The sequence below is a fragment of the Passer domesticus genome, chromosome 3 (assembly GCF_036417665.1).
Source record: "Passer domesticus isolate bPasDom1 chromosome 3, bPasDom1.hap1, whole genome shotgun sequence".
NCBI lineage: Eukaryota > Metazoa > Chordata > Aves > Passeriformes > Passeridae > Passer > Passer domesticus.
The window spans coordinates 2,594,262-2,607,420 of NC_087476.1; the positions used below are offsets into that span (position 1 = coordinate 2,594,262).

The 13,159-nt window shown below is 44.0% G+C and overlaps 1 protein-coding gene across 9 annotated transcripts in view; it reads left to right on the forward strand.

Moving 5' to 3' along the window:
- HMBOX1 (homeobox containing 1) overlaps positions 1-13,159 on the forward strand; it is a 117,417-nt gene that overhangs the window by 46,898 nt on the left and 57,360 nt on the right. For 7 of the 9 annotated variants that reach the window (XM_064411552.1, XM_064411558.1, XM_064411548.1 and 4 more), the window contains exon 3: positions 11,327-11,806. In XM_064411552.1, the coding sequence (XP_064267622.1) occupies positions 11,327-11,806 (480 nt within the window). Of the gene's footprint in view, positions 1-595; positions 678-4,111; positions 4,131-11,326; positions 11,807-13,159 lie in introns of those variants that run through there. The other 2 variants (XM_064411554.1, XM_064411555.1) reach the window with 2 other exon arrangements.

Sequence of the window (13,159 nt, forward strand, 5' to 3'; positions counted from 1 at the left end):
TAATTACTTCTGTCATATAGCTTCAATTTAATTGGTTTCCATACTGTTTCTTCAATAAATAAGCAAATGAATTCAGATTTTGAAGCTTGTCAGGCTGAAAGGAATGGCTTAACCTGCAATGTGCTGTCATTCATTTCCCACTGGCCAGTCCTGTGTGGCTGTTCACAATATCCCTGTCACAGGCACAACCAAATACTCATCCCCCATAAATCAGATCCTGAGATACTTTGACCTCTTGGCTTCAGATTGTTCCTTCTGTCAGGTCTGGAAAGAGAAACCTTTTCTGCAGGATAGGTAGCAAGGAGCTGAGCTGCTGTGGATGCATCACTTTTTCCCTGATGGATTATCTCAAGGATGAAGATGTATCCTTGGACAGTGATAGTGCAAGTGGCAGTGCAGTCACAGCCTTCTGTAGGAGTCACAGCAAAAAAATAATGACTGACAGGGATTTAGTGTTGGAAACCAAACTCCAATGGATTTCCAAAAGCCATTAATTAGTGATTTTCTATTGCCAGTGGCTTAGTGTTCTGTTCAAAACTGATGGTTTCCTACTTTGCTGCCAGTGCCTTGAGCCACCTCCTCTTCTTCCTTTTAGCTGGAAGTATGTTGGATTTCAGTATTAAAATCACCACTTGAAATTGTAAAGATCTGGTTCACAGCAGGAGAGAAGTCTGGAGGTAAGGCCACCTCACCCTGGGCATCTTTGTTATCCCAGTAATTTGGAGTTTGCTGGGTGACCTCAGAGCTCCTCTGTGCTTTGAGTGAGCACAAGGACATCTCACAGCTTTGTGTCAGGCTTTGGTCAGAAATTTCCAGACTGGGAATTGCATAGCTTGAATTTCCTGTGCTTTAGCTCAACTTCAGTCGTGTTCTGCCCCTGTGCAGTTTTCTGCTGCCACCTCCCAGCAGAGCAGTAGCAGCTTCCTTGATTTATTCCAGTGTATATGCAGTCAATATGGCCATGGAAGATGCTGTAGAAGTACAGGTGAATCATTTTTGACTGAGGGTAAACTGGGGGGAACTTATTTGGAGGGGATTAGAGAGTATTAAATTAGAGGAAATGGGCCAAGATGACCCATTTAGATAGAAAGTTTCCAGATTAAACCAGAGATATCTTTTAATAAGGGTAAACAGGATTGTGAAGGAGAAAGAAGAAAATGGAGCCTTAAAATCTTTTTTTAAAAGTTTGAATTTAAATAATGATTAAGATTAAGCTTGAAGAATTGCAGAACTGCTGTGGTAAGAGAGTAGTTGGGTTACTCCTAAGAGTAGGAGTTACCTGGGTGCAAATTACCATTTCACTGCCTCATTTTTACCCTTAGTAGGTTGAGAGTCAGTGCTGGAGAGGAGTTTGAGGTGTGGTGTGAACACAGAGCTCTCGATCTTGGCCTCCCAGGAATTAAGAATTTATCTAAAACTAAGTCCTGTAGCCAACACAGCTCTATCTCTATTGGGTTCCCCATAAATATGGGAGTAATTACTTGAGCTTTGTAGTCCATATTGATTAATTAATATGTGTTAATAGTGAGCTATGGCTATCAGTGTGTTTTACATCCCTCAGCGTATGATTTCTGATAGAACGAGACAGTTTCACTGTCATCACTTCAAATTTACCTGGATGATCAGGCCAGTGGTTATGAATTTAACTGCCAGCAATGGCAGGGGAGTCTGGAGAGTGAATAAAAGAAAATCAGGGTGAATAATGCAGATGGGGAAGGACTGGATTGAAGCCTTGTCATCATTTGGGAAAAACAACAGGAAGAAAAGAACAGGAGTGTGAACTCTACCAAGTTAGCACGGATTGAAGAGCAGGCACTGGACTTAGAGTGGCTTAGAAAATCACCAGGCTGAGCTGTACCTGTTCAGTGTCCTTGAAATGTGACACAGAACAGGTTAAAACTCAGGTAACAGAAAACTCAGCTAATTTTCTCCTTTTGTCTTTGGTGGCAAGGTATTGTGTAAATAGTGGGTGACTGGGAGCATTCATTTGGCTTTTTTAGCTTCTTTAACTGAAACAATGTCCTGCCTGACTCCTTGGTTTCACTTCAAGATAAACCACATGAGTTAATTCATGATTTTATAGCAAAAGTGACCAAAAGAATAAAATCTTGTTGAATGGTAAAGTTTTTTCTCTCAAAAGGGTTTGGCAGAGCTGCCCAGGGAAGTGGTGGATTCCCTTCCCTGGGGGGATTTGAAATCTGTGTGGATGTGACACGTGGGGACAGGGGTTAGTGGTGGCCTTGGCAGTGTGGAATGTGCACTGGGCCTTGTCTGTCATACAGGAAACTTCCCTGGTTTGGGTCTGGGTTACACAAAGACATCTCTGTTGCTTTAAGAGCATTAATTAGGTTATTAATTTCTTTCTGAAATGCTTTTAACTAAAATAAAACTCCAGTATGGAAGCAGCAGTGGCCAGAAGCCCATGGTTTTTGCTGTTATGATTTATTTTCTTCAAGGAGACACTGTTATCTATTCCTGAGTTCTCCAAGTGTAATCTCTGTCTTCACTAAGGCTGTGCCAGTAATGCTGCACTTACAAACTGTTTTTCTAGTGGAAAATAATTTGCTTTGTAGTTAAGCACAAAAACAGGGGTAGGTGAGGTTCAGCTGTTTGCTGAGTTTAGATTTTAGTTTTCTGAAGTAATTAATTTCTCTTTTAAGGAAGTGCTTTAGTTGTTGTAGATCCTGGAGGAGAATGAAGATGCCTGAAATACTTCAGAATGTCTCTTTTTCTTCATGTAAGAGGTGGTGGAAATCCTGATGATGGCTTTGCTTGAAAGTTGTCCTACACTTTGTCATGTGTGATGCTATAGATGGACCCTGTATGTGTGAAAATGCTCAGAGTTTGGCCAGGCTCTTGTTCTGCCTTCTTGCAGAATTCCTGAGTGACTTTGAAGGAGTCATTTGGACTTGTCCAAAGTCCAGCCCCTCTCTGGGAGCTCTTGGTCACAAAAGTTGGTGTAGTGTTGCTTCCCTGCCTCACAAGGATTTGTGATTGGAGTATTTAGATACCCCAGGTGGCAGAATTGATGGAGAAGAGTTCTGAGACTCTGCCTGCATGTTAATAAAGGACTGGTCAAATTTTGAAATAAAATGGAGGAGGCAGAAGACAGCACTGTACCCTGTGATCCTGACGGCTGAAAATGATGAATTATTGTAGAATCCCAGAGTGTTTGGGGTTTGGGTTGGAAGGGACCTTAAAGCTCATCCTGTCCCATCCCCTACCATGAGAAGGGATAGCTCCCACTATCCCAGGTGGCTCCAAAGCCCATCCAGCCTGGCCTTGGACACTTCCAGGGATGTGTCAGTCTGGTGTCTAGGCCAGGCCCATGTCTCAGTTTTATTGATGACTTTTTTAATGACTGTTTCTTCATGTGGATTACACTATTGCAGTGTGTTCATAAGATTTACTGTAACTAAAGCACACAAGTTCTGCTTTGAGAGCTGTTACAGAGCTTATATATCCAAAGTTTAGTCTGTGGCTCCCAAATCCAAGAGCTCCTCCTTGCTCTTGGCACAGGTTTGGGCTTTGGGCCCTGGTTCAGCACTCAGCTGCCACTACAGTTCTTCTCTCTGTTTGTTAGTCCTGCTGATCCCTCATTCTGCCCTTGAATCCAGGCTCAGGGTTTGAATTCCTGCCTTGTTGCTGTAGAATTGCAACAATAGCAGGAAACCCAGATTTTGGAAGTAGGGAAGGTTAGGGTTAGACAGATAAGGTGTCAGTGTGAATCAGTGTGTGCCTTGAGTAGAATTCAGAAATATCTGGCTGCCAGCCCTGTGCTTAGTCAGAGGTCAGTCCCTTTTGTAAGACTTGGATTATGACAATAATTGCCATTTATATTATATTTTTGCCTTGTAAGATCAATCTCAAGTTCCCTCTCTCTTTCCCAGAGATGTAAAGCAGAGTAAGTTACTCACCCCAGTGGCAAAACGACTGGGTTTGCTCACTGCCAGCATCCATTAAAATTATTTTATCAGCAGAGAATTTCAGAGAATAAGTGGAACAACAGCTTGTGTAGAGCAGTGAGTCGGGGTTTGGGGCTCTTTAACCAGCTGAGAAACGTGAAGCCTCCTGAAGAAACGATGTGTTGATATTCTGCTCTCAGCTTGCCTCCTCTAATTTGTGTAGCGGTGAGTATTTGATTACGCCGGATTTATTTTCAGAAGTTTCAGGCTGCTCTTATTAATTGTCCCCATTTTGATCGAAGGCGTGTGGCAGAGCTCTGCATTCCAGAGCCTCTGTTTTGCATCCCTAAACAGAGCTGCTGACACTGGGGCTCAGCTCGGAGCCTGATTTTCCTCCTTGCTGCAGCACGAGGCTCTCGTTTCCCTGGGATGAGAGCAGTCATTACAAGAATTACATTTTGTTTGTGAATCAGGATGAATGGGAGTAGAGTCCTTTTTTTTTTTTTGAAAATCAGAACCCAGAGTTTCAACTGCAGGAGATAATTATGCAAACGTATGGATGAGGATGGCTCTGTGTTCGTTGACATGATGAGCACTTCAGGCCTGAGGTTTCTTTCTTTTTCTCTCGCTCTCTCTTTTGAAAACTGGTACAACTCCTCTGAAAATACTGGAGTTGCAACTGATGAGCATAAGTGATGAGTCAGATCCTTAATCCTCTGTTATGCCTCAGAATTCACAGCATAAGCTTCTGGTTTTGAAGGCAGCTTTGCTTAATATGTTGCAAAGTTTTAGGTGGTTCTGAAATATTTATATTGCTATGAATCATTGAGTCACACAATGGTTTGTGTTGCAAGGAATCTTAAAGGTCATCTCATTCCAAAGGCTGGGATGCCATTCGCTGTCCCAGGTGCCTCCAAGTTCTGTCCAACCTGGCCTTGGACACTTCCAGGGATGGGGGAGCCACAACTTCTCTGAGAAACCTGTGCCAGGGCCTCCCCACCGTCTGAAGTGAAGGAGATCCATTTGTTCAGTAAGAATGGAAAAGGCCAAAACTTGAATTTCAGAAGACTGGATACTGTTATGCCCTAAATGCCCCAATTCCCTTCCTGCAGTTCCTTAGAGCTGCCCTGGAAGGGACACAGTCTTTGCTTCTGGGCTTGACTCTCTGTCCCTTGTCTGTCCCTTCCAACTCAGAGCACTCTGGGATTCTGGGATTTTTTGGTGATGCATGTCAGTGCTGTTGGTGGAACAGCTGTAGCTCAATGAAAGCCCTTCCTTTGAGTGTCTTGTAAGAACCAGCTGCATCCTTTGGGATGGGATGAAGGGTTGGATGGAGCCCTGATCAACCTCATCTCTCAGTGCCATCCCTGCCCATGGCAGATGAGCTTTAAAATCCTTTCCAACCAAAACCAGCCTGGAATTCTGCGTGGAAGAGGAAGGACTGAATGAAACTATGCTTGGTTCTTGGATCTCATAAATATGTGTGGAGAGAGAAACAAGCTTGCATAACCTAAAACAGGGTTAAAAAATTCAGAGTGGGCAGCTGGAAGTGGAGTTTCCTTGTAGTCACTGGTGCTCATAGGGAGCATCTGGAGCAGTACTTCATGTGGATTTGGTGGTTGAATATCAGACTGGGTGATAAACAAATTACATTGCTTTGGAAATAGCAATGCCATCCTTAATGCCCGTTTTTAATATCAGGAGGGCATCCACCTCCAGAGCTGTTCAGGCTGCAGTTCCCCCCAATAGTGGATGCACAGATACACAGGAAAAATCTGGCAGGTTAAGGAGTTCTACTTCCAACTGTCATGGTAGTTAAAACTCTGGTTTAATTAATGAGTTGTACAAGTGATTTTTTAGCTGTGTACTTTGGAAAAACCTATTTCAGCTGTCGTGATTTTGCTCTTCCATTTAAATGGTGAGATGGCAGTGAGTGACACCAAGGAGGTGCCTGTGATGTTGTGAAAAATGCTGGTGCTGTAATAAATGAAATTACAAATCCTGGATGTCCCTGTAAGCAGGACAGTGCAGTGCAGAGGTGTCCTGTCCTGTGTGTCAGAGAAGGGGAAATGTTGGCATCTCTCCCCATCCTGCTCTCCTCACTTGATGGGACTTGATCAGAATCGTTCTTAAACCAATTACCAGACTTAGGATCCTGTTCTGAACACTTTGGCTCTTGCCCACATCCATATTATGCAGATTATATCAAATATAGGTCTTACAGCAGAAAGCTCAACTGGTTTTGTAAGTCTTGAGCTTTGCTTATTAGATAAAGCTGTGAATTTTAATGGGAATTGGAGAAGGACCTCTGCAGAAGAGCATCTCCTCAGTGATGCTAGAGTGCTTCCTACTCATCTACAGTGAGTAGAAGAGTGGAAAAAATGATTTCTTGTGATCATTAAAGAGTCCAGAGCCATTTTCTCAAGTGTTAGAGGTGTTAAGGCTGCTGTCTGGCCTTATTCCCAAACGGGTAATTGAATTGCTTTGAACTTCTGCGAGTTCAATTGGACATGGACTTAGCTTGTAGCTGTTTTTATGGGATTATTCTGCTGTGCTCCATCACCTAGAAAGTTAAGTGTTGGGTAAATGATTCTTGTATCAGCGTGGGCTTGGGCTGTGAGAGTAGGTGAGAAGCCCTTGATGTGTTTTTTCTTACTTTTCTCTATACAGTTCAGGAAAAGAAGGGAAGAGAGCACTCTGGCCTTGTATCCCCACTGGAGATCAGAGGAGTCAAACTGGGGAGGGAACCCCACATCCAAAGGGTGAAATTCATTTTAAAAAAAGAGTAAATTAATCTTGATGGAATAAGAAAGAGCAGCCCCTGAACATTCTCCACTCCACAAAGTCCCCTCAGAAGGGAAGGAGGGGTGCTGCATTGGGCTGGTTGGGACCTGCTGGATATTTTATATCTGCGGGTTTGGGCTGGAAATAAATTCCTTTTTATTTACATCCTTAGAGTTCTCCCTTCAGTCTGATATTCAGGTACCTCTGGTTGCTTTAGAATGAGCTGTGAAAGATAAGCATGAAGTTTTAATGCTTTAGAATGGTACAATTGGACCATCTTTTTGGGGATGATTGCCAACTTAGTGTAAGGAATGTAAATAAGTTTGATATTTTAGGCTACTTAATTTTTTTCTGCCAGAACCTAAAGAAACTTTAGGGCAAGATTCAGTTGTTAAAAAATCAGACACTTTTAGTTTTGAGCTTAATTAGAAATTTGCAGAAGTTTTGCTTGCAAAATTTCAGGGAGAAAAATGCACAGCTGTTCTTCCTTGGTTATCTCTCTTTTTTGGGATGTCTCCCCAAGGAAATTTGACAGCCCATGGTCAGTGGTGAGAGTATTGACAGCAGATAAATCATGGGATGTAGAGGATATTTTGCTACACAGGCAGCAGTTTGCTTACAGCAAAGTCAGTCCACAGTCCTGTTCTCAGGAAAAGAATTTTCCATCTTGATTTTTTTCTATACCCTCCAATCATTCTGCTTCTCTCTATCTTATTTTATTCCTTGCTACTTTTGCAGTTGATTGTATTTCACAAGGAAAAAGAGGGGGAAATAAATTGTATTAAAGGTAGCCAGAGGAGTGCAGGAGGATAAGAGGCTCTTACTGCAGTGTGGGGGGGATGAAGTGGTGGAGAATATTCACTCATTAATGAGGTGAATGAAATTAGGCTGATTCTAAAATGGTTGATTTAATTAACTGCTTTGTAAATTGATCTTTAAACAGGATAAGTTTATTAAAATATTTTAAAAAGGGAAAATAACCAAAGCCCTGCTCCAGTAACAGTTCGAAATAATGCTTGCTGTAGTTATTCATTAAAAAGTTGTGGATAGTTGGCAATGTTGGAACATGTTCAATAATACCACATTTTGCAATATTTGTTTTGGGGTTTTAATGGAAAATTCCAAGTTCCTGCAGCTGTTTTCAATCATAAAAGTCCCTCAGGAGCATTATTTCTAGATCTGATGGCTGTGTAGAAAAGCACGTGAAGATGGCTACAAGAGTTCCAGATCAAGAAGAGCAATGAGATATGTCAGTGCAATATTTGCTGAGTGTGCAAATATAAACCAGGCACTTTGGGCATCTCTCTATGATATTAGTGAGACCAGCAGGGAGATATTCTAATTTTGGTGTTCTTACCTCTTAAAAATTACCCAGAAGTTGCCTTAAAAGTTTTAGGGGCTGGAAGAATTCTTTGCATGTACAGACAAGCAGAAAATTGATTTTAGTTTGGTTTTTTTCCCCAAGTTGTCCACATTTTTCCAGTGGTTGTGTTAAACACAGTATCATGGAGTTAATTTGACATTGGGTTTGCTACTCTTACATTAGTTTTTGCAAGGCTTTAAAGTCCATTGATGAACAGGACTCCAGAAGACAAGTTGGAAATCATTGAATATCTCATTCCTGGGGCAGAGGGTGGCCTTACCCTCTCTGCCCCAGCAGAAAAAAGCAGCCTTTGCATCCCTGTGAATTGAAATTCCTGCACAAGCTCAGCTGTGTCAAAGAGGTACAAATTGAGGCTGGACCTCTTTCCCTCCTACGGCCACAAGCGACGGGAGGTCAACCCCTGCCCCTGCATCTGAGAACTCTGCACTTCATTAGCTGGAATTCACTAAAGGACACTTAGGATTCACCAAATCATGGTGTGTAATTCACTAAAGGAGATTAATTTGGCCTGGGCACCCAGATCCAGGAGCTGAGCCTTAGCACTTTAGACAAATTAGGAATGACACCCAAATTTTAGAGAGAATCGCTGGCCATGGCCACCAACTGCTGCAGGAGGTGGTGGGGCCCTGGCACAGGTTGCCCAGAGAAACTGTGGCTGCTCCATCCTTGGAAGTGTCCAAGGCCAGGCTGGACAGGGCTTGGAGCAACCTGGGATGGTGGAAGGTGTCCCTGCCCATGGCAGGGGATGGAACTAAATGATTTTACAGCCCCTTTCAACTACCATTCTGTAATTCCATGAGTCTGTGTTGCTTGACAGTTTTGAAGCCATCTGGAAAGTCTTGCTTTTGTCAGATGGGAGTTTTTTAGTTCACAGGGCTACAAGGACAAAAGTTCTGAGTTTCTGCATCTGTAATAAATGGACAATTAAATAATTTAAAGTATGTTTTAGTATTAAATGTTGAAGAGTCTGTAAAGTAGGAATTTTGAGTGGAGGCTCTGGCTCATTAAATTCTCCAGTTCAAACAAAGAACTTGAGCACATGAAACTTGGTACTGACAGATAAATGATCTGGGAAATGGTGACATTAGAAACACCTAAGAAGTGTCCAAACCAGGTGTTGCCCTGAGGAAGGGTGAGCTGGCATATCCATTGAAAACCACCTCAAGGCCAGATGTTTAAAGAGATTTTTCTCTTTGAAAACGGTGCTGCTTGGAGCTGGCTGTGATGAGTCAGTAAGTCCTTGTGACACTTCTCCCAAAGCTGGGAGAGGAGGATGGAGCAGCCCTGCCTCCTCCAGAGGCCAAATCTAGAACACAACGTCTATTTCCAAATGCTCCCCGCCAAGCTCCGGAGCTCTCAGGCTGAGATGCCACTTCCAAATTGTGGTTGTTACAATTCCAGTCAGTTGCAGGTCGACTGCTGCATTGCCTGCCGTGCCCTCCTGTGGTTCAACAGTCTGGGTGCTTGTCTTGGAAAATTTTAAATAGCCTGGACGTTTCCAGTAATCAGTTTTCTGGAGGACAGCACATTCCCGTTGGGCTGAAGCGCTGATGTGGATGTGGAACGTCTGTCTTCTCACACAGGCATTTTCTTGGATGGGAGTCATCCCCTTGCATTGTCCTCCTGCTTCCTTCTCCCACGAAACTGTGTAAGGAGCTCAGTGTATGCTGGATGAGGACAAAGATGGGATTTTCGTGTCATTTCTGTATTTCCCAGGCTGCAAGTGCCATTTTTGTGGATTTGTGCATCCTGGCTTTGTCTTTACAGCTCCACTTCAGCTCTACTCTAACTTGCCAGTACTCAGTGTTGTTCTTCAGCCCCAGCTATGGATCTTGAGTCATTCCGTGACTCCTGTTAGGAATTCCCTGTGCCAGGGCTGAAATGGACATGAGGAGTCATCCTCAAAATTTGTGGGGAGGAATAGGCAGCCCTGTCCCTGGAAGGTTTCTCAGCCTGACAGCCATCGTCCCTCTCCTGGCTTTCACAGGGTCCTTGGAATTCTTCCTTGACTTTCCCTCAGCTGTGGTTTGCTTTGGCTCTCAGGGATTGTACATCAGCTCTGTCACGTCTCCTGGAGTTTGAGTGATCTCTTCACCCTGCTCTCCTGCAGGAATGGTAATAAACCCTTGACTCACGAGAAGATTCCCGAGAAGGATGGAAAAATGCCGAATTCTGCTTGCCAAGTTCTGCCTGCCCTCCATCTGCCATCCCTCCTTCTCAAGATCTAGAGTTCTGAAGGAGGAGATCTTGTTGTTTGTGTGACATTTGGATCTGTAGCCAGGAGACTTAGGAAAGAAGCACGATTAAGGGACCATATTGTGGTTTTTTTCAGTTCCATTTCTGGGCTTTGCAGCAAATAATGTTCATTGTTGTGGCACCTTGGGAAGTTCAGGAGTTAAAAATGATTTTGTTGAGCCACCAGGATGGTCGAGTTACCTGAGAAGCCAGTCTTTGGAGGAGAAAAAGCTGAAGACGTATTTCTTTAAATGAAAGCTCAGGAGTAATTGGATGTGCTGCACTTTCCTTGTCAGGGCAGGCAATCTGTGACAACATTCCAGGTTCAAAAGTTCCTACCTTCAGAAATCCAACTTCAGTCAGATCAACTTGGGTCCTACAGGCCACTAGAATTTCCGCTGGGTGTGTTTTTATCTTTTTTTTTCAAGGTAGCAACAAAAGTTAAGGCAACTCAAACTCTTTGTAGTTAAGATTTGAAAGAGTTGAGATTCATAAATCCCTTGTCATAACTGGTGAAAACTTGTCCAGAAAAACTCAGATCTGTGGCCACCATAGAAATCTGAGATTCCTGTCTGGTGGGTACTTAACACCGGGCAAAATTTTCTCTGGGATCAAGTTGCAGCCATAATTACTGAGCAACAACACTCTCTGTAGCGGTGGTTTATCAAAAACAAAAGGGCACAAACAACAGTCTCTGTAGCGGTGGTTTATCAAAAACAAAAGGGCACAAACAACAGTCTCTGTAGCAGTGGTTTATCAATATGAAAAGGGTTGGTGCAGGTGTGGGGAATGTCAGGCGAGGTCTGAAATTCTGTTGGAGCGCTCCAAGGAAAATGAACCCTTCTGTGTAGTGAGGTTGGCATTCATGGCAGGTTTCTGACTGAGGTTGGTTGGAGGTGAATTTTGGAGCTGCCACATGTGTGTGTCTTTAAGTTTTCCAGCAGAATTCATAAAGTACCTTCCATGTGCCACATAGAACTCTTGAACTGAAGTATTTTGCATTTTCCCTCATTTCCAGCCTGCTGGAAACCATGTCTCACTACACAGACGAGCCAAGATTCACCATAGAGCAGATCGACCTCCTGCAGCGCCTGAGACGCACGGGCATGACCAGGCATGAGATCCTGCACGCCCTGGAAACCTTGGACCGTCTGGACCAAGAGCACAGCGACAAATTCGGGAGAAGGTCTGGCTACGGAGGCGGCTCCTACGGCAACAGCACCAACAACGTGCCGGCGTCGTCCTCGACGGCCACGGCTTCCACGCAGACGCAGCACTCCGGGATGTCCCCGTCCCCGAGCAACAGTTACGACACCTCCCCACAGCCTTGCACTACGAATCAGAACGGGAGGGAGAGTAACGAGAGGTTGTCCGCCTTCAACGGGAAGATGTCGCCCACCCGCTACCCCCTGGCCAACAGCCTGGCCCAGAGGTCCTACAGCTTCGAGGCTTCCGAGGAGGACTTGGACATCGACGACAAGGTGGAGGAGCTGATGAGGTGAGTGGAGATCTCTGTAGAAGGTAGGGAGGTGTGAAGTGCCTCAGCAGGAGTGGGTGCGTTGGAAGATTGCTCAGATAGGGATTGTAGGGTGGTAAAATGCTGGCACAGGTTGTCCTGGGAGGTGGTGGGTGTCTCATCCCAAGAAATGTTTAAGGTCATGTGGGACAGGGCTCTGAGCAGCCTGATCTAGTTGGAGATAGTCCTGCTTATCACAGTAGGTTTGGACTAAATGACCTGAAATGTCTCTTCCAACCTACATTGTTCCATGAGGATTTGATGATGATGATGATGATGATGATGATGATGATGATGATGAGGAGGAGGAGGAGGAGGAGGAGGATGAGGAGGAGAGCAGGAGCTGCTTCAGGCAGTTGTTCCTGCCAGTGCTCCAAGGCTCACCATCCCAGAACCTCTCACCTGCTTTGGGGAGGCATCCCCTGGCCCTGTGGGAGTGTCCCACAGTCTGACTGTTGAAATACTTTTTCCAATGCTACACCAAAAATTGGGCTTGATGTTAGAGCACTCTTTCACTTCTATTCAAGATTCTGATCAAATATCAATTGACATGACTCCTTCTCCACTATTTCACACCCATTGTAATTCCTTCCATGTAGAGGGAGAGTAGGGAATCCAGCTTGGATTGGTCAGTGCTTTCCAGTGGGATCTGGAGAGGATGCATGCTGTTTGTTTATAGTTTGTGGCAGGGATTTGCAGAATGATGCAGGGAAATACAAATAATAAAGAAGAAGCAGAAGTTTTCTTTGAGAGCCATTGGGTGGTTTTTTTTCAGGGCTGACCTTCCTTTACTTTTAGCAGCTTTCTTTTCAGCATTATGGCAAAGATGAAAGGAGGGGATTATACTCCTGAGGATGAAAGTCAGTCAGTGGGCTTTGAGAGCACAAAGAAATAAGAGGAAAGGCCAAATGTCTCAAAACAATTTTGGTCATAATGTTGGAATTTATTCTTTATTCCCCCAAAACTGCACCATTCCTGAAGTAGCTGTGGGAGGACTGGAGTCCATAAGCTCCAGAATGGAAATGTGTTGGAAGTAGTTTGGAGATTTCAGGGACAGATGTGGCTTTTGGGGGAGAGGATTAGAGATGAGCAGTAAGAAAAGCCGATCAACCTCATTTGCTGTCGGCTGCAGGAAGATGGAATCGTGCAGGAAGGGGGTGAGTAGAGCAGAGTGCCAAGTTCCCATGGCTGAGCTTTGGGTTCCTGTGCAGTGAGTCTCAGGTAATGCTTTTAGTGCTTGTTTAAACTGAAACTGCTTGTGTTTGCAGGCATGTGATGATGAATGTTGGGTACAGAAATAAAAATGAACCCACAGCACAGCATTTGTTTTGCATT